General features: G+C 54.5%; 2 protein-coding genes across 5 annotated transcripts in view; both read right to left on the bottom strand.

The window, feature by feature from the left end:
- Nucleotides 1-18302, bottom strand: part of CLEC16A (C-type lectin domain containing 16A) — a 209942-nt gene that overhangs the window by 9582 nt on the left and 182058 nt on the right. For 3 of the 4 annotated variants that reach the window (XM_060031745.1, XM_060031746.1, XM_060031748.1), the window contains exon 22: nucleotides 4184-4345. The exons of the other annotated variant lie outside the window; for it this stretch is intronic. In XM_060031745.1, coding sequence (XP_059887728.1) covers nucleotides 4184-4345 — 162 coding nt within the window. The remainder of the gene's footprint in view (nucleotides 1-4183; nucleotides 4346-18302) is intronic. 4 annotated transcript variants of the gene reach the window in all.
- LOC138414283 (uncharacterized) lies at nucleotides 1421-2116 on the bottom strand (the record flags this gene model as incomplete). The annotated part of the gene is made up of 1 exon (XM_069541449.1): nucleotides 1421-2116. A coding segment is annotated over one exon (681 nt), but the record flags the coding sequence as incomplete, so codon positions are not given.

Raw genomic sequence — 18302 nt, 5'->3', positions numbered from 1 at the left:
TAGGGGCTGTTTCTCAGACACAGACCGCCCCCTGGGTCTGTATGTGGAAGAGTGGAATTGATAGGTAGATCCCAGAACGATAGGGAAAAGGAATCAACTCGTCACCAGGCAGTTTCCGGGCTGGGCCTCGGTGGATTGTGCGACACCCAAAGGCCACCTTCTTCAGGGAGCCCTGGCCCAGTCACCCACTCATCCTCGGGTTTTCACCTCCAGTGACACCTTCTCTGGGAGTCTCTGGCCCCGCCCGCAGCCTACAGTTCACAGCTTATAACTGGACACTTATCTGTGTGGTCCTCCCCTGCCAGCCTGTGCCTTCCATGCTTTGCTACCCTCTGGGCCCAGGACATGTGCATAGTAGCGGGTGGCGTGGGGTACCAAGGCCGAGGTAGTAAGAGGCAGAGAGAACAGCCTCTTAGGTGGGGTGTCGGGGCTGGCAGGTGGAGGGCCACGCTCAGAGGGACCCTTCTGAGATCAGGCCTGGTGTCCACAAGGCCTGAGGCGCTCAGACTGGAGGCCCCATGGGAAGCTGAGGAAATCTGTATTAGGGATAAGCGTGGGCCTCTTTCAACCCCAGGCAGGGAACGCTAAGGTCCCCTGGGCTGGACAGAGGGCGGGGGCGGAAAACACAACCGAGCATCAGAACAGTTTCACACCCTTATCTGGGGGTGAACCCATCTGGACTGGCAGAGGCGGCCGTCTGGGGTCCATTTTGCTGCCGATTTGGGGACCACTGGGCTTCCCCCCACCCGGAGCTGCATAGCCCTGCTTTCGCCGGCTGGGGCTGCACAGCCACCTGGGCCTCTGTGAATGGGCTGAGGCTCTTCATCTGGCTCTAGAGCAACCGTCGTGTGGGGAGGAGAGATGCGCGCCCTTCATAGGCGGCCCCCAACCGCGATCGGAACCCGGGGCCCAGGTCTCAGGGACGCCCCATGGAGGCACCTGGGACAGACTTAGGAACCGAAGCGATGCTCCGCTGGGCTGTCTCAGGAGGCGGAGTAGGGCTCTGGGTTGCCAAGGCTGGGTCCCTATCTGGGCCCCCCTGCTACCAGCTGCAGCGCATGGCCAAGCTGTGTGACCTCTCCAAGCCCCCGTGTTTTCAACAGCACAGTGTGAGGCGGGAGGGTGGTAGGACGCAACAAGGGGGTGTCTGTAACGTATTTGTGAGCACCGTGCCTGACACGTGGGTTTTGGGAGCAGTGCCTACTGGGACGCTGGTGGTGGGTGCACACCCAGGGCTGGGCGGGGTGGCAGGGGGCAGGCCACATCAATGGCTGAGAGTGAGAGGGTTGCCCCTGGCTTTTACGGGTATCCCTGTGCGATTCCAGGTTTCGACCCAATGGAGCAGAGACATGGAAGACCGGGCCTGTCTCATGCCCTGGTAGACGGTATCTCTCAGGTGCTTTCCTGACCAAACCCTGACGTGCAAAGTGTGGCTTCAAGAGCAAAAAAGCCCCTGGAGTTTGCTAATCCCGGCTGCAAAGGGCCTGGTGGCTGCTCTCCACTCTAAGAACTTCCTGGATTCCGGGAAGCTCTGGAAACACAGGGTCAGGAATGCTTCTGATTCTGCACCGTGTCCTCCAAAACCACGTTGAGGACAAGTGGCTCCGTGGCTGGGCTGCAGCTGTTTGCCATCCAGGCTGGGTGGGCTGTGGAGGAGAGGCCCTGGCCCATCCTGCGGCCCCGGCTGGCCCTCCAAGGATGCTGCCTCTGGCAGGTGGTGGCCAGGCCATGCGGTGGAAAGTCTGGTGGCTTCCAAATCAGACGCCTGAACACTGGGCCACCACCCTGGGCTGACGTCAACCAGGCACCTGTCCCGACAAAAACCTGCCTCTCTTCTTCCACCCAGCATGGGTCGGTAGGACAGGCAGACGCTGGCACCGTCTGGGTAGACCTGCCCTACAGGGAACACGGAAACCCCGCGTGGTGTCCTCTGGGTGCACCCGGTGGCTGAGGGCCGGCCTGCAAGTTCGGCATTGAGAGGAAGGGACTGGTGGTCCTCCTGAGATCTGCCACCCCAGTCCGTGGGCACCAGTGCTCTCTCCTTCCAGGGGTCAACAGCTGGCTCCTCAGTGGAGAGAGAAGCGCCAGCCGCCCAACAGGACGGCCCTGCATCAGAAGGTGAGTTATTTCAGCGTCTACGGAGATTTGGACAGGCAGGCTGGGCCCCAGGCTTTTACTGTCAGGCAGCATAAAAAATGGGGCCTTGCACGCTTGCCTCCGCAGGCCTGCCAGGGACACACCGATCGGGAGCAGACACCCGGGGGCCTGACCATCACTTATCGACCTGACAGCCAGGCTAACAGCCCCTGCATTTCTGAGTTGAGAAGACATGTCGTTGGCACCGAGCAGGGGATGGTGGGGGTAGAGATAGAGGGGCTGAGGGAGGCCAAGAACAAAGAAAGTAGTGTAAGGTGCAAGGTGGGCGAGGTGCAGAGCCCCAGGGCCCACGGTCAGGTGGACAGCTGCACACCCAGGCACGATTTTCATAATGTGGGTCTTTGCTGGCTTCAGTTTTAGGCAAAGAAGTGTGTGGCTCATCGGTCCGCTTAGCTGTTGGCTGTGCCTCCTTAAAAATGAAAAAAGCCATACACAGCGGCACCAGGAAGGACCTTTCACCCAAAATGCAATTGTAAGTATGTGTGTGTGTTTGGGTCCACACAACAGAGACAAAGAACTCCGTGCACATGCAGGCAGGACGCGGGTACACACGTGAGCACATAAACACACAACCCTGCACTCTGGTTCCCAGAGCCAGCGTGAGACCAGGCTTCAGGGGGAGGCAGAGGGCTGATCTTGGCTTCTGAGAAAGCTCTGTCTGAATTTCCCAGCTACGGGCCTGGGAACAGCAGCAGCGACTGCTCGGATACACAGCCAACCTTAAGTCGGGCTCAGAAATAGCTCAGACAGGGCAGCCATCTTCCCTGGGCTGGGGCAGGGAGCGGAGCAGGTGCCGAGTGGACGGGGGTCTATGGGAGGTGGCTTGAGGGTCACCTTGCTGCCGGGGCCCCATGAATGTCAGTCGGAGATGGAGGTAATGGATGCTTGTGGGAGGAGGAGGGAGGGGCTGCAGGCAAGAGGTGCCCTGAGCCACAGGCACAGAGACCAGGCGGGGTTAACGCTTTGCTGAGAAAAGTGGAAGCTGAAAACTCCGCAGAGAGGTGCGGGATCCCAAGGGGATCTCTGTCTCTGGTGCCGAGTGGATGGTGGCCAGGGGCCCCCAATTTCCTGGCGCCGCGGTGGCTGCCGCCCTGAAGCACCGCTTTTGTCAAGACCCATTGATCCATCACTTAACAAGAGTTTGCACAGGTGCCCCTGAAATATGATGGGTGAGGGCTCTGGATGGGACCCTGCAGGAACAGCAAAGGACACTGAGGGTTCCCAAATGGGGGCGCAGACCAGAATTATGGGGTGATCTCTCACATCAGAGATGTCCGGGGCCCTCCAGAACCACGGGTCCCCCGCCGGGGTGCAAAGCGTCATGCGCTCTCAAGGCCCTGCTCCTCTGGCTGCATTTTGGGGCTGTGCTGCTCAGGAAATAAGCCGGCATCTGCACTCCCGGGATCTTAGGCACTGCGGCGAGGTGCTCACGTGCGAGGGGCTCACGGCAGCTCAGAGCACAGGGTGACCACGTACACGTCTCACTCCAGGCTCCCTGCTCATGGGGTCTCTCTGTGCCACATCTACACTTGTGACAGTTACAGGAGGGCAGGATGTGACTCTAGCCCACCCTGACAGACTCTCAAAAGGGCGGCAAGATGCACCCCCTCGTCACAGACAAGTGGACTGCACCAAACATTTAAAGAAGAAACTGGTGTGTTACGGAGGAGAAAAAAAAAATTAGCAGAGACACGATTCTTTCGCCAGAGTTCAAACAATCACGTCTGGGAGACCCCTCCTCGTGACACCTAAGACTCCGGAGGTGACAATGGGGAGAATTTAGGCTCAGCTACCTGCCGCCGGGGAGGCCTTCCAGTGGGCCAGCCTGCAAAGGGAGTGATTCCTCCCCTGCGGGGAGCCGAGCCAGCCGCCCGCCGCCAACAGCCACGTCCCAGCAGATGCGGAACCCCGAGTGGCAGTGTCCCCAGACACGGTGGTGAGGAGCAGCCGGGGGTCAGGGCTCTCAGGTGGAGGGGTCGCAGGGTTCCCTCAAGTCCCCCCACGGCACCGTGTCCGTGGCCAATACCTGCAGGGCTCTGGGCGGCCGAGGGGCTGGACGACGAGCGGGCGCCCCCCGAGTCGCAGTGACTGGCGCTCCCACTGCCGCTGGGGCTCCCGCTGGCAGACGGCGACGGCGAGGACAGGGAGGATGAGCTGTGCTGGTTCATGCACTGGGCCACGGCGAAGCCTGCAAGACAAGGCGGGGACGTGACCCGGCGGGAGGGACAGGCGGCCTGGCGGGAGGGGTGCCACCTCCCCGGGGACGGCGTGTGTGGCCCCCTGGGAAAGCTCCCACCGCGAAGGCTGGGCTGGCGGCCTCCGCGTGAGGGTGGCGGTAAGCGACACAAAGCGGGCTCCTTTGGAGTCTGGCTCTGCTCCCCGTTATCAGCTGAGCTCGCCGGGCCTGGGACTGACCTGGACACGCTGCGAAGCTGTTTCAAGGGAAAGGGTGCAACCGCCATAGCCGGGGTGCGGGGGGCTTGGGGTGGGGCTGAGCCGTAAATCGGTGCTGACGCTGGCTCTGCACCGCGCCGGCTGCGCCCTTGAAGGGGACACACAGCCTCGGGGCTCAGAGGCGTCCTGGTGAAGTTCACAGAGGGACTTGGGACATCCTCACGGCCGAACCTCGGGACCTTTGCAACACACTCAAGTTCTGCCAGGGGCTCTTAACGCCGCACTGGACGGGAGGGGAGACCCTGAAAACGCTCCCTGCCAGAGAATCTGCTCTGCCCTGGCGGGTCTGGTGGCGAGTCTGGTGGGAAGAAGGAAAGCTCTGGTGAAAAGCTAGCAATCACAGAGATTCACTTGGCCCTCAGAGCAACTCCAGGTTTGGAGACGGGGACTGCACATTTCTGGGGCCTGCGGCCTTTCCAGCCCGGGAAGAGCCCGGGGGGAGTGGAGGAGCTTCACAATTTGGAGACCTGCAGACCTGGGCAAACCCTGCTTCACCAGCAGAAGCACTAGGACGCGTGCCCAGTGTCGTTTCCCAGCTGCCGGTGGGCCGTGTGTCACCGGCCTCTCCCCACCCCGCTGCAGCGGGGGTACAAGGGGAGAACAAGGGGGGTACAAGCAGGCCCATCCAGCCTGCTCGGCGCTTGGCACTCGGTGGGAGCAGGCTGTTCTCTAAGATGGGAGGGGGCCCTTCTGACCGAGCCGCCGGAGCCCCTCCTCCGGTAGGCATGTGCCTTCCCAGACCGTGACTCCTGCCCTGGTACAGCCTGCTTTTCTAAAGGGCCGCGGCTTCTGATTCCATCCACAGAACACGGGACAGCTCCCAAGGAATAAACTCGTCGATGCTCCCAGGAGCCTGTGCAGACTGTGCTGGTTCCCCAGGAGCTCTGTGCTCTGTGCCCCAGCCTGTTTCTGCACCAAGTCAGGGCAGGGATGGGGGCAAGTCCTCCTCCCACCTGAGAGTGGGGACCCCAACCCTCCTGGCCAGTCACATCAAGCCTTGCCACCCCAAGCACACTCACCCCGGCCCCAAACCTCATGCTCTCCATCTGCGCCGCCTGCACCTCACTCGGCCCAGAGCCCACTGACACTTCTTCCAGCAGGTTCTCCAGGCCTGACCACGCCTTTCTCAGAACTCAGGAAGGCAGCGGGGTGTCGAGCAGGGGTTGGAGAACTATGGCCCTCTGACTGTTTGTTAAATAAAGTTTTACTGGAACACAGCCATGCCCTTTGCTTACATTCTGCCTGCAGATGCTTTCAAGCTACAATGGCAGCACTGAGCCGTTGCAAGAGAGGCTGCACGGCCCACAAAGCCTGAAATATTGGCCCTCGATGGAAACAGTGTGCACAGCCTGGAAGAGGATGGGGGCACTGGCTCTGGCACCAGGAAAGCCTGGGCTCCATACTGATCCATTTGCTTACCAGCCGCGGGGTCCTGGGCAAGTCTCCCCACTTCCCTGAGCCTCCTTCCCTCCACCCACTGGTGGGCAGGCCTGGGGGGTGGCGCATGCAAGGGGACCCGATGCTCTGTCCCCACCTCAGGACTTAGGGGAACCCACACCCAGCCACCGTGGAGAAGCTCTTTTGTACTAATGTTTGTGTAAGATTATTTTTGTCTAAGGATCAAAAGCTGGGTCTATTTATACCCCCAGCCAGGCCATCCCAGGTTTCAGGCGATGTGACTGCATGCAGATGCGAGGCCTGGAGGGAGCACGGTGGGTAAATTCCCCGCACCCACCTACGGTGGAGAACAGTAGGATCACCGTGCTGGAGTTCTCAGGAAGAGGCATCCTGTGATATACTGTGTGTGTGGTGGCAGGGCCTCTGATTAAGCACGGCAAACATCAAGGCGAATCCAAACACCAGTCAGGAAGATTCCCAGGGGGCAGGCAGCCACAGCCCCACAGAACCAGCTTAATAGCTGCTTACTTCTTAATCACTTCAAGTGGTAAACCCCCAAGTTTACAAGCCGTTTACTTGCCTTGAAAATGAATCACTCCTTAACAAATCAAAATGTCAGGACAGTTTTCCCTGAGCTGCTTATTTATCAGAACCATGAACAGAGGGGCCGGAGAGTGTGGTAAGAGAGCTGAGACCAAGCCGACCCTGTTACATTCCCGACAAACGCCCCAGCCCAGCCAGAACGAAGAAATGACGTGGCAGTCACCAAGGTGGTCACCCACCCCTTCTCTTAAGATACACATCTTGGGACTTCCCTCGTGGTGCAGCGGTTAAGAATCTGCCTGCCAATGCAGGGCACATGGGTTCGATCCCTGGTCCAGGAAGACCCCACGTGCCACGGAGCAACTAAGCCCGTGTGCCACAACTACTGAGCCCGCGCTCTAGAGCCTGCGAGCCACAACTATTGAGCCCGTGTGCCACAACTACTGAGCCCGTGTGCCTAGAGCCTGTGCTCCGAAACAAAGAGAAGCCACTACAATGAGAAGCCTGCGCACCGCAACGAACAGTAGCCCCCACTCGCTGCAACTAGAGAAAAGCCCACACGCAGCAACGAAGACCCAATGCAGCCCCCCCCCCCCAAAAAAAAGACACACATCTTCTCTCTCATGCACTTTAACGCCCTGGTTTATTACTGTAAGACATGTGGGGGGGAGTGCGTGGGGTAGCAGACGAGATGCTAAGACTGAGGTCAGGATACTCAACTTCCTTCATTTGGAGAACGTATTAGGGGTCAAGCCATAGGTTGACAAAAAATATGGTGCACCTTCTGTAGGTGCTAAGAGTTAGAGAGAGAAAAAAAAAAAAAATCACCAACCGCTGATACCACCCATTTGCGGGTCTAGCTGAGCAGAGGCAACTGAATGCATCTTTCCCTTGTCTGCTGCTACTAAAAATCCACCTCCCTTCTTTCCATGGCATGGGGACTCAGAAAGGCTCAGCGAAGTTTTTTGTTTGTTTGTTTTTTAGCTCGGTGCCCAGACTCCCCTTGCAATTTCATGGGGCTCCTCCCCAAATCGAGGTGGCAACACTTTGAGAGCCAGTTTGACATGTCAGGGGTCAGGAGGGCTCTGCAGAGAACTCAAGACAAGCACCTGGCCCCGTGCTCCTCTCCCGGGGAGGCAGTTCTCGATGAAGTAGCTTTGGCGGGGGAGCCGAGAGGTTTTCTGGGCGCGAGTCAAACACACACAGGCTGCCAAGTACTTGCAAACGCACAGATGCGCCAGAGATCATGGGACAAGGGCACAGACAGACAGGTCTCCCTGAGAGCTCCTCCAGCAGATAAAATTCTTGGCCGTCCCCGAGTATGTCTCAAGAACAGCCTGTGAGATGCGTATCAAAGGCCGTATGGGTTTTCACACCAGCCGGCTGATTCCCCATCTAGAACCTGACTGATGCTGCGGAAGGCACCGTGGGTGGGTCCACAGATGTTCAAAGCACTGGTGTGTGTGACAGGGAGGTGGAGGCACTCGGAACATCCACCAATCAGGGAAAAGCCAAATCGAGTCTCCTACGCCGGGTTGACCAAATCCTCAGCCGCTGTTAGACATGCTGGCGTAAAAGCAGATGAAGTGGGGCTTCCCTGGTGGCGCAGTGGTTGAGAGTCCGCCTGCCGATGCAGGGGACACGGGTTCGTGCCCCGGTCCGGGATGGTCCCACGTGCCGCGGAGCGGCTGGGCCCGTGAGCCATGGCCACTGAGCCTGCGTGTCCGGAGCCTGTGCTCCGCAATGGGAGAGGCCACAACAGTGAGAGGCCCGCGAGCCGCAAAAAAAAAAAAAAAAAAAAAAAGCAGATGAAGTGCTGAGGGAAACGCTCAAGACATAGTAAATAAAAAAAAGGTTAGAAAGAGCACGTCCCACCTGCTCCCACTGTTGTAAAAGAATAAAAGATATATGAAAAAAAAAATCTAGGCTCTGCCTCCCTCCTTGTGCGGGGAGCAGAGCAAACAGATTGGAGGGATTGAAGCAGAGGTCGTGGGAGAACCAGGTGGTTTGCTGTGGTGAGTTTGTTTAATTTTTTCATGCTTGTCTGAGTTTTCCAGGACTCCTACCACAAATAGTATCTTGAACCAAAAAAAGAATGGAGGATGAAGGAAGGCACACGAGACGTCTGGGAGCTGGGCAGGCTGAAGCTGCTGGGTCCCTAACACAGCCCTGGGATCTGTTCTGGCCTCCAAAGCTCTCTCCCCTGGACCCACTAAGAACCTCCCCACAGCTGGGGCCAGATGCCAAGCTCCACAGCAGGCGGGCCAACGGTGAAATGCACCCCTCGCTTTCCAGGAGCCCTGGGCTTCACAGGGTCAGGCTGGGGTCTTCCTGCTGCCCTCTGGCCCCATTCTGACAGTTATTCTGGGAAGGTGAACTCGTGAGTAACTCCCCGTTCTTTGTCAAGTACAAAAATACCACAAAAAGGTCAGCCTTCTATTTTAGGTCCACTGGTAGAGGGAGCACCCAGCTGGGAGTCAGAACCCCAAGTTCGAACTGAAGCTCTGCCCAAACGGCCTTGTGACCTTGGACAAGCCCCCTCTTCTCCACGAGTCTTCACGTCTTTATGCGAAACACAGTACAGTGAGTGAGGGTCTCCTGGCTTAAATGGCCAGTAGTTTTCTTTTCACCTATAAATCTGAATTTGACTTGAACCCCACAGCCTTTTTGGGACATAGGCAAAGGAGAAGACGCTGAAAAGTGCACCCCAAATATACACTGGGCACACCACTGTCTTTGGGTGGAACACCCACGAAGCTTTCCCCAGGAGAAGCAGGATGACATGGCAGGCAGGGCCCAGTGCCGGCCAACCGCAGCCCAGAAGCCCGCAGATGCGTCTGGCTTTGCTCACATCGTGTTTGTGCTTGTCTGCTTGTTTTAGGCACCGCCATTCACACACTGGGAGACTGTACATACAAGTCTGGATTTCTGGCTTCTTTAAGAAAGATCTGGCATCGCTGGGCCCCATTCGCGTGTGGCAGCAACCGGAGGGAGGGGGTGAGCTGGCTCCTTCCCCTCCCCAACCTGGCGCGCCGGGTGCTCGTCAGCATTTCAGTCATTAATCTCTTGCTCTGTATCCTTGGATTCTTGGTCAGATCCACAGGACTTAGGGTTCCAACCTCCAGCAACATTTTGTCAGCTCCCTCCTCAAACCCTACCCTCACCCCGCCCCAATCAGTGGGGGTGAGGGGAGGGCCGGTGGAGATGGGGCTGCCTGCCTCTAGCAGCTCAGACAGGTCTCATCTCAGACTGTGTGACAAGAACCACTTGCTCTTGGCCTCAGCTGGGCAGTTCCCTTGGTCTGGAATTCCCTCTTGCCTCTTTCCTGTCTTCACAGATCCCTTCCCTATCTTTTAAGGCTCACACAGCTCAGCGCCAGCTTGGGCAAGAGTTTCTGCAGCCAGTGGGGTTAACGGGTTCTTTCCCCTGTGCTCCCGAAGCCTGCCCTGTCCAGCCTGGGGGCCCCGTCAGCCCACGTAAGGCACAGGCCAAAAGGGCATAAGAAACTTGACTGCAAAGACGCTTTGCTATTTTGGGAAACAACTGTCATTATTTTAACAGCCAGCACCTGGAATCCTCTGGGGTTCAGAGGGTTTTAGAAAGTGTTTCTGATATCGTGAGCTGTCTCCCAATACCCATTCTCCCCTCCATCTGCAATTACAGAATCTGACAGCTAGGCACGACCCTGTGGCGAAGCTGTGGCCAATGAGATAGAAGTGATATGTTTGATTTCTAGGAAGGCTTCTTAAAAGGAAGGAGGTATGCTTTCCTCCATTCTGCTTCCTGAAACGTTAATGTGATGGCTGGAACTCCAGCAGCTGTCATGGCCCACGAGGATGAATCACATATTAGGGACAGCAGAGCACTGAGCAGGAAGGATCTTGGGTCCCTGATGCCTCTGTGGAGCCCCTGACCACCTTCATACAGGCTTCCTCTCTCTGAGAGGGAAATAAAACTCTTTGGGGTTTTTCTCTATTATGTAGTTGAACCTAATCTTAGCTGACAATTGGGAAAAAGCTTTGTTAAGGCAGGGATGTGAGCTGAGCTCTGTAGGGACAGGGACTCGCCGGCCCCCAGAGCTTCCAGTGTAGGGAAAGCTGCCCTGCACTTCCTGGGGGCAAGCTGGGAGAGGTGAAGTGAGGAGAAAGAGGAGAAGGGGTAATTGAGATAGGGGAGGTGACCCCCACGACCCCCCACATCTTTAGGAAATGCTCCTTCAACTCTTTCCTTGTGTGGTGCAAGTGGACTTTTTTTGGTGGATACAGTGAAGGAACTGTGTTTCCATCTGGGTTCACACCAGGCCACACAGAGACTACATGTGAAGGCCAAGACCTGGAAACAGCCGGAACCATGTGAGAGTAAAGGGTGGGAAGGCTTGCATGTGTGCAGGCAAGGGAACTGGGGGTCTGAGCCAAAGGTTTCCTAAACCTCCGAGGAGCAGGGAGGCCTCAGCTGACCTCTTCGGTCTGTCCAGAGCTTGTGCTGCTTTGCACACTATAACTATATATAACAGATACTGGTTACGTGACTGAAGTGCAACTATTTCAGGTTAAAAACTGGAAAGTGTGAAAACTACCTGAGCAGGTAGGAGATTCCACAGGGACCTTTTAGAGAGCTGAAGGGGAAGGAACCCCACGGGCTTAGACTTCATCTCGGGGACTGTGACCACTGAACGGCACCAACCTCACCCCACAGCCTTGCCCCTATAGACGCTCCTACAGACCTCCCGCTTCCAGGAAGGATTTGAGGTGACTGGTATTTTAAAACCCAAACCCAAATGCCTGGCTATTAAATAATGAAAATACTAAATGCTGAAAGCCACGAAAACACAAACTAAACGGTGAGAGTCCAACAATAAAGGTGGGTGGAAAGTGAAAAGTTGTACCAGAACAACTTCCAGGGAGGGGAAGCTGAGGTTACCACCTGGCTCTCGCTTCCCGGGAGCCAAGACCTCTAGGAACACTGTCCCAAGTGACCGAGCTCTTGTGACATCCCAGTTCATGTGCAAGATTCCTGTCCCATTACACCCTCCTGGGCAAGGTCCCTGAGGGCAGCTTCTCGGAAGATCCAGCTGCCTGGCTGGAGATGGGGCCTCGTTCTGGAAAGATAACAGCACATCACAGCACTTTGCAAACTTTTTTTCTCGACGGTGAAATTCTAGTTTATATGCAAGATGAAAACAGAACTGCCCTGGCTGCACGGTGCCTGATCAAGGGTGGGCTTCCCATCCCCTGTCTTTTCTAGAACCTCTGCAGAAGCTACCTTTGAAAATCACAGACATGTCAGGGGGGAACCTCAAAGCCTCGAGCCTACAGGCTGCAAACTCGAGCACCAAGGGCTGGACGGGTAACACTGGTGAAAGAGGAGAGGCCAGGGGTGAAAGGCAGACAGTCCCCCCACTCGCCATCTGTTTCCTCTTGTTGGATTGCGACATGGGCACTGACAAACCGTTCTCTTCTATCAGGAAAATAAACATGATACATGGGACATTCGGCCTGTGTCAGGGAGATGATAGGGACTGGTGGAGACTGGAGAAAACTGGAAACTGCAGCTCCGCAGCCTCTCCTGACTGCTGCTACCTGAGAACGTGGCCATGGCTCCCTGTTCTTCAAGAGAAGCTGGATATCTGGATTTTGGTGTAAAACGTCCTGATTTTTTAAATTGCCGACAACTCGCCTCACCTCCCTTTTTTAAAAAAAGAAGCAGGCAGCCCCAAGCAAGTCAAACCAGGCATGTCTCCTGTCCAGGAGCCTCTGCTCCAGGCTGAGACCGGGGCCATCACAGCCGAGGCCACCCTGCCCAGCTCCTGAAGTGTGTGCCTTCTGAGTCTGAAGGACATGACCCCAAGCCATTTAAGGCTCACATGGATGTGCTTCAAAGAAGTCCACTTTTCAAGAGACATCTTTTAGGAAAAAGATCTAAGATTTGGAGGGGAGGGCTGTCCACCCTGACAAAACTCGGGCCCTGCGTTTCAACAGTCTCGGCTGGAATGAGGACCGTGGGGTGGGGGTGTACCCCGGGTCAGCCTTTCATTAGAAAATTCATCCCGTGGCTGTGGTTCAGGTTGTGAGGATGCAGTGTTCGTATTTTTCTCACCACTCCTCAATGCTGGGAAACAGTAAAAAAATCAATTGGCCTCTTGACCTCGCGCACAAAGCCGAAGACGGCAAGCGCAGCCGCGGTCTTATTTCTCCCCTCGCTGGCTCCTTCCTCGGCTCTGCCCTTTCACCTCCCAGCACAGCCTGCCTGGGCCCTGGGGCCAGAGAGGAGGCGCTGGGCTGGGACTGAGTGTGGGACTCAGCCTGCAGCCCACAGGGTCTACAGGCGACACAGAGCTTTCTCGTCCATGTTTCTGACTCGAAAGGCTGGCTCTAGAGCCCATCCCCCTCCCCCCCACCCCCCCACCCCCCCGGCAAGATGACAGCGATGCCCAGCGATGGGGGCTGGAAGCCATGGAGTTGGGGGCCACACCAGAAAAGCCAAAGTACCCGCAAATGTTCAAAGAACATGGGGGGCGTGGAAGCAGGGTTCAGAGTCAAGTCCGACAGCGGCGCACCCACTGGGCCAGGCGAGGCCAGGTGCTCACGCAGGCCTCCTCTGAGGAATTCGCACAAAAATAAAGGAATTCACCAACATGGGTCAGGGTTCAGAATGGCAGAGACCCTGCAGCCTGGCGGGACCCTGGGGACCCCCTGCAGTCCCCTCACTCCCTGCTAGGACAAGCCCGTGGCTCTCACATGTAAAGCGGGGGTGACAACAGCTCACCTCACAGGGCCCACGAGGACTGAACAAGTTGCTATGGTCTAAGTGTTCAGTTGGCGTTAGCTCTTCTGACTACTTAGCTGGCATGTATGGTACCTGGAATTTGGGCCCAATGAGGCAAGAACTGGGGATTTTCATTTTTATGAGGGTCTCTACACATGGGGTATGTGACAGAAGAAACGGCTCAGCTCGCTAGAGAAAACAACACAACACAGAGCAGAATTGTTCCTTGTGTTAGCTATTAGGAATGAAGGTTTTAGGAGTTAATAGAGACAGGGCTTTCTTTCTTTTATTTATTTTTGGCTGCGTTGGGTCTTCGCTGCTGCACGCGGGCTTCCTCTAACTTGCGGTGCCCGGGCTTCTCATTGCGGTGGCTTCTCTTGTTGCAGAGCACGGGCTCTAGGCACGTGGGCTTCAGTAGTTGTGGCTCGCAGGCTCTAGAGCTCAGGCTCAGTAGTTGTGGCACACAGTCTTAGTTGCTCCGCGGCATGTGGGATCTTCCCGGACCAGGGCTCAAACCCGTGTCCCCTGCGTTGGCAGGCGGATTCTTAACCACTGCGCCACCAGGGAAGTCCCAAGACAGGACTTTTCTAAAGGAACTTTAAATATCTGAGTTTAAAGGATTTATATGAAAACAGTATATAAGAAAATGGGGTTCTTGTTACTTTCACCTAGATTCTTTAAAATCTCATCTGTTATGTTTGGGTTCAAGACACACAAGACTGTGTTCTGTTTGTTAGTATTTCTTCACTGGAGAGTTGAGTGCGTTGTGGAACCATATGAAATTGCCCCTATTTCAACCAACATGACCAATAAAATCAGAAATTTCCTATGGTTCAACCTAATATGAATTCGTTCCTCTTAAAGACCTCCACTGGAGTGATTCCTGGAGGAAGGGGAGGGGAACACAGTCGGCTGGGTACTGTGTAGTCAAACAAGTGGCTTTCCCTAGCTCTCCCTTCTCAGTTGCCATTACAGCTGTGTGTGTGTGTGTGTGTGTCTGTGCTCACATGTGTGTGGCCCTTTCTCCAGCTCAGATTCATCTTTTCATTTCCAAAAGGCAGTGGCTTTAACAAAATGTTCGGCAATGATGTTGGGACTTAAGGAGAGGTGTGTGTCTTCTTGATGGAAGACGGCTGAAAAGGGGGCTTACAGGGGCTTGGAGAGGCTTCTCAGGTGGGTTCCTGTCTTCCCCTTGTGCTTTCACTTTGTGCTTCCTTGCAAATGCTAAGCTAACGCGTTCGTTACAATCATCGCGGCTGTTCTTCATTTGTAGTTCTGACTTATTTTTTTTAATATTATTAATATTTCATCATAAAAGTATTGATTTCCTTTAACCAAGAGACTTTAAAGTTTGCTGCATCCTTAAGCATGATTTTATTATGTCTTGGGGCCAAATGTTTTTTGCCTCCCCCCAAAGGAATGCTTTTCCTTTTATGTAATGTGTGTCAAGCAGAAAAAAGGAATTGATTCACAGAATTCTGCCATCATAGGCAACTTTGAAGGAACGTATCCAGAAGGGGGTACTTGGACAGACATTTCCTAAACATGACCAGAGTGTCTCACTGTTAAGCCAGAAATAAGAACCAAAGCACAAAATTTACGTTAAAATACAAGACAGCTCCAAGAGAAGCTAGTATGGGAAAATTAAAGACAACTTGAGACATGACCCCAAAGCTTAAAAACTCCTTTCGAGCACCTGAAGAGTCATAAAAACCTCAGTCTCCACACTTTCATCTCTCTTCCCGCCCTTCAGAAAGCCAGCAGAAAACAGGCAGAAATACTGCCGGTTTGGGGTTGCCTAGAGAAGGCTCCGTTTCCCTCTCTCTCTAAATCACCAGCATCAGATGCCAGTTGTAGAGTTAGGGAAAGGATGCTCGGCTTTACAGACCCGTCCAGGAAGTGTGTGGAGGGCAGTGACTGGCAAACCAAGCGAGGCGCTCCGCAATGTTTAAATATTGAGCATTGGGCTTCCCTGGTGGCACGGTGCTTGAGAGTCCGCCTGCCGATGCAGGGGACGCGGGTTCATGCCCCGGTCCAGGAGGATCCCACGTGCCGCGGAGCGGCTGGGCCCGTGAGCCGTGGCCGCTGAGCCTGCGCGTCCGGAGCCTGTGCTCCGCAACGGGAGAGGCCACAACAGTGAGAGGCCCGCGTACCGCAAAAAAAAAAAAAAAAAAAAAAAAAAATTGAGCAGCCTTTTTCCTCCCTCCACATTTATTATTAACTTGGACCCACATCACCGTGTACATTGACTTCATTTCTTCCCAAGAATCCGAGACACAATGGACAATGAGTCGGGGTGGGGCTGAGATTTGGGTTTCTTTCTTTCATATCCTGGATATTCTTTACGGTCAGCCCCACGTCTTTAGAGCCACGAATTCCTGGAAATGTCTCAGCCTCTCAGTGACCCCTGGTGCCGGAATGCAGACGATTAGTGCCCCAAATATTGACAGACTGGACTCTCTTCCCCTTCCAAACAAGGGAGCAGTGTCAGAGTGAGGCTGCATGAGAGATGTCATTGCCACCGGGCGAGTGAGGTCGCGGAAATGTCATTCAGACAGGTGCTCTATTGCTTGGGACGAATCGCGGTTCCCTCAGTTTGGCCCAGGTAGAAGCGATGCCTGAGATGCCACGTGAATGTCAGAGGTGGGTGTCCAGTTTAAAAAAAAAAACACCTGTCTATGGCCACCAGAAGTCCTTTGCTCAGTGACGGGACAACCGGGACGGGAGCTGGCGGTGGCCCTGCTCTGACACATGAGCCACGTCGGATGTCAGCAGCCTGGCCAGCGGCAGAGCAAACTCGGCGCCTGGGCCTTGCGTCACTCACTGTGAGGATGAACATTTGGGACTGGAAACAGAAACCTCAAATCTTGCCAGAAAGCAAAGCAGCACCTTTTCTTGGGAACGAGCAAGGGGGGTTGGGGGTGGACCATCCATCATGCCCCTGCAGAAACCAGCCGCCTTCCTGTCAAAAGAAGATCCTCTGGATCTGCCGGTAGGAATAAGCCAGCTACAAGTGTTCCTTTTTCCTGGGCTTTTATCTGTTCAAGAGAACTTGTCCCAAATGACCGGCCTGCAGCTTCCACTTTCTTTTAAAAGACAGTACTACATTTGAGATCGATGTTTTCCCCTGAAACGCTGGCTAAATTTATCCTTCCCTGCATCCTGCTCTCTGGTCTCTGCACGCAGCTGGCCCTCGTCTTGCTAAGTGAAGCGTCTGTCTTCAGACTCCCACCTCGCTGGTGGTACTCAAGCACCTGGCCCTGTCCTGCTGTGCATCAGGCATACAACCCCCCTGGCCCCCAATTTCCTCCAAGAGTCCTCTGCTGCCTCGTTCCCTCAAGTCCCTGCGTATTAAACCTCAACTACCCGAGGTCTTCACCTGGTTCCAGCTCTCAAAAATCTACCCCAAAAAGCCTTCAGGTTGGCTGGCTTCGAACGGCTCATGAGCACCCCCTCCCCGCCCAGTCCTGCACCCCAAAGTGGCTGAGTGCTTGTTATCTGACTGCTGTTAGAGGGAGTGAGGTGATGTAGACCGCCAAGGGCCTTATGGACTGAACTGACCAGAGAACTTACTTCTCTCTCCTGGTCTCTCTTGGCAAGCTGTCCTGTGAGTGAAATCTCACTGACTGATTTCATGCCTGATGCCCAGAGAGCCCAGTATTTCCGAAACCTTTATTCGTATACGTGGTTGCAAGAGAATGTGCCCTAAACAGACATTTGGAGCCATGGTTTCCAGTTTGCTGTTAACCTGTGGACTCTCTCTCTTTTTGGCAGGAATAAGAAATAAAATAAAATCCTTGCTAGAAAGGACGCACGGGCCCATGCTGGAAGCACGTACACACATGCTGTGGAGAGGATTCTGACCTGAAGTGCTGAGCAGGCTGGCGGCTCTGGAGAGCCCGGGGGATGAACATACGGGGTCCAGGTGTGGCCAGATGGGCATCCCCCACTCTGCTTTCTGGAAAGCAACCTAGCAAGGGGCTATCAAGAGCCTTAAACATGGGCATTCTCACTGATCCTACGGAATGCTTTCTAAAGAAATCACTGGAAACCCGGACAAGGATTTCCGTGTAAGGAGGTTCATCACAGGGTGGTTCATGACGCAACAGAAACAACGTAAGTAGCCAAATACGGGGCCTGGCTAAGTAAATATCTGCTAAACTCCAGACTTCTCAAGTTGAATTATGTCTCCTCCATATTCTTATGTTGATGTCCTAACCCCAACTACCTCAAAATGTGACCTTATTTGGAAAGAAGGTCATTCCACAGATGTAATTAGTTGAGATTAGAGTGAGCCCTAATCCAATGTGAGTGGTGTCCTAATGAAATGGGGGACATTTGGACACAGGCATATGCAGGGAGAACACCACGTGAAAGCAGAGATCGGGCTGATGTGTGTAGCAACCGAGGAACAACAAGATCGCCAGCAAACCACCAGAAGCCAGAAGAGAGGCCTGATTCCTCCTCATCGCCTTCAAAAGGAACCAACCCTGCTGATGCTTTGATCTCAGACTTCCACCCTTCAGAACTGCGACACAATACATTTCTGTTGTTTTAAGCCACCCAGTTTGTGGTACTGTATTATAGCAGCTGTAAGAAATGAATACCCAGACCCAGACTATATGTAGCCATGAAAAATGAAGTATTAGGAAGAGGTGTTTGACAGCACAGGGAAATGCTTCTGGCATGATAGCAACGTTGTTAAAAACAAAACCCCTACACAACAAGGAGTTACTGTAGAGCACAGGGAACTACATTCAATATCTCATAATAACCTATCATGGAAAAGGATCTGAAGCTGTATGCCTGAAACTAACACAATATTATAAATTAACTATAGTTAAATTTTAAAAAAGGAACCCTCTGTTGTATAGGGAATAGCAGGTGTGTGGGGACAGGGAGAAGGGAAAAACAAACAAACAAAACAAAAAACACCCCATGACCCAGCAGTTCTGATCTTAGGCTGCACACGCGTCCAAGGGTGC

Source organism: Delphinus delphis, chromosome 15 (genome assembly GCF_949987515.2).
Source record: "Delphinus delphis chromosome 15, mDelDel1.2, whole genome shotgun sequence".
NCBI classification, from domain to species: domain Eukaryota; kingdom Metazoa; phylum Chordata; class Mammalia; order Artiodactyla; family Delphinidae; genus Delphinus; species Delphinus delphis.
The sequence above is the reverse complement of the archived record's forward strand: the minus strand, read 5'-3'. Positions and strand labels throughout refer to the sequence as shown.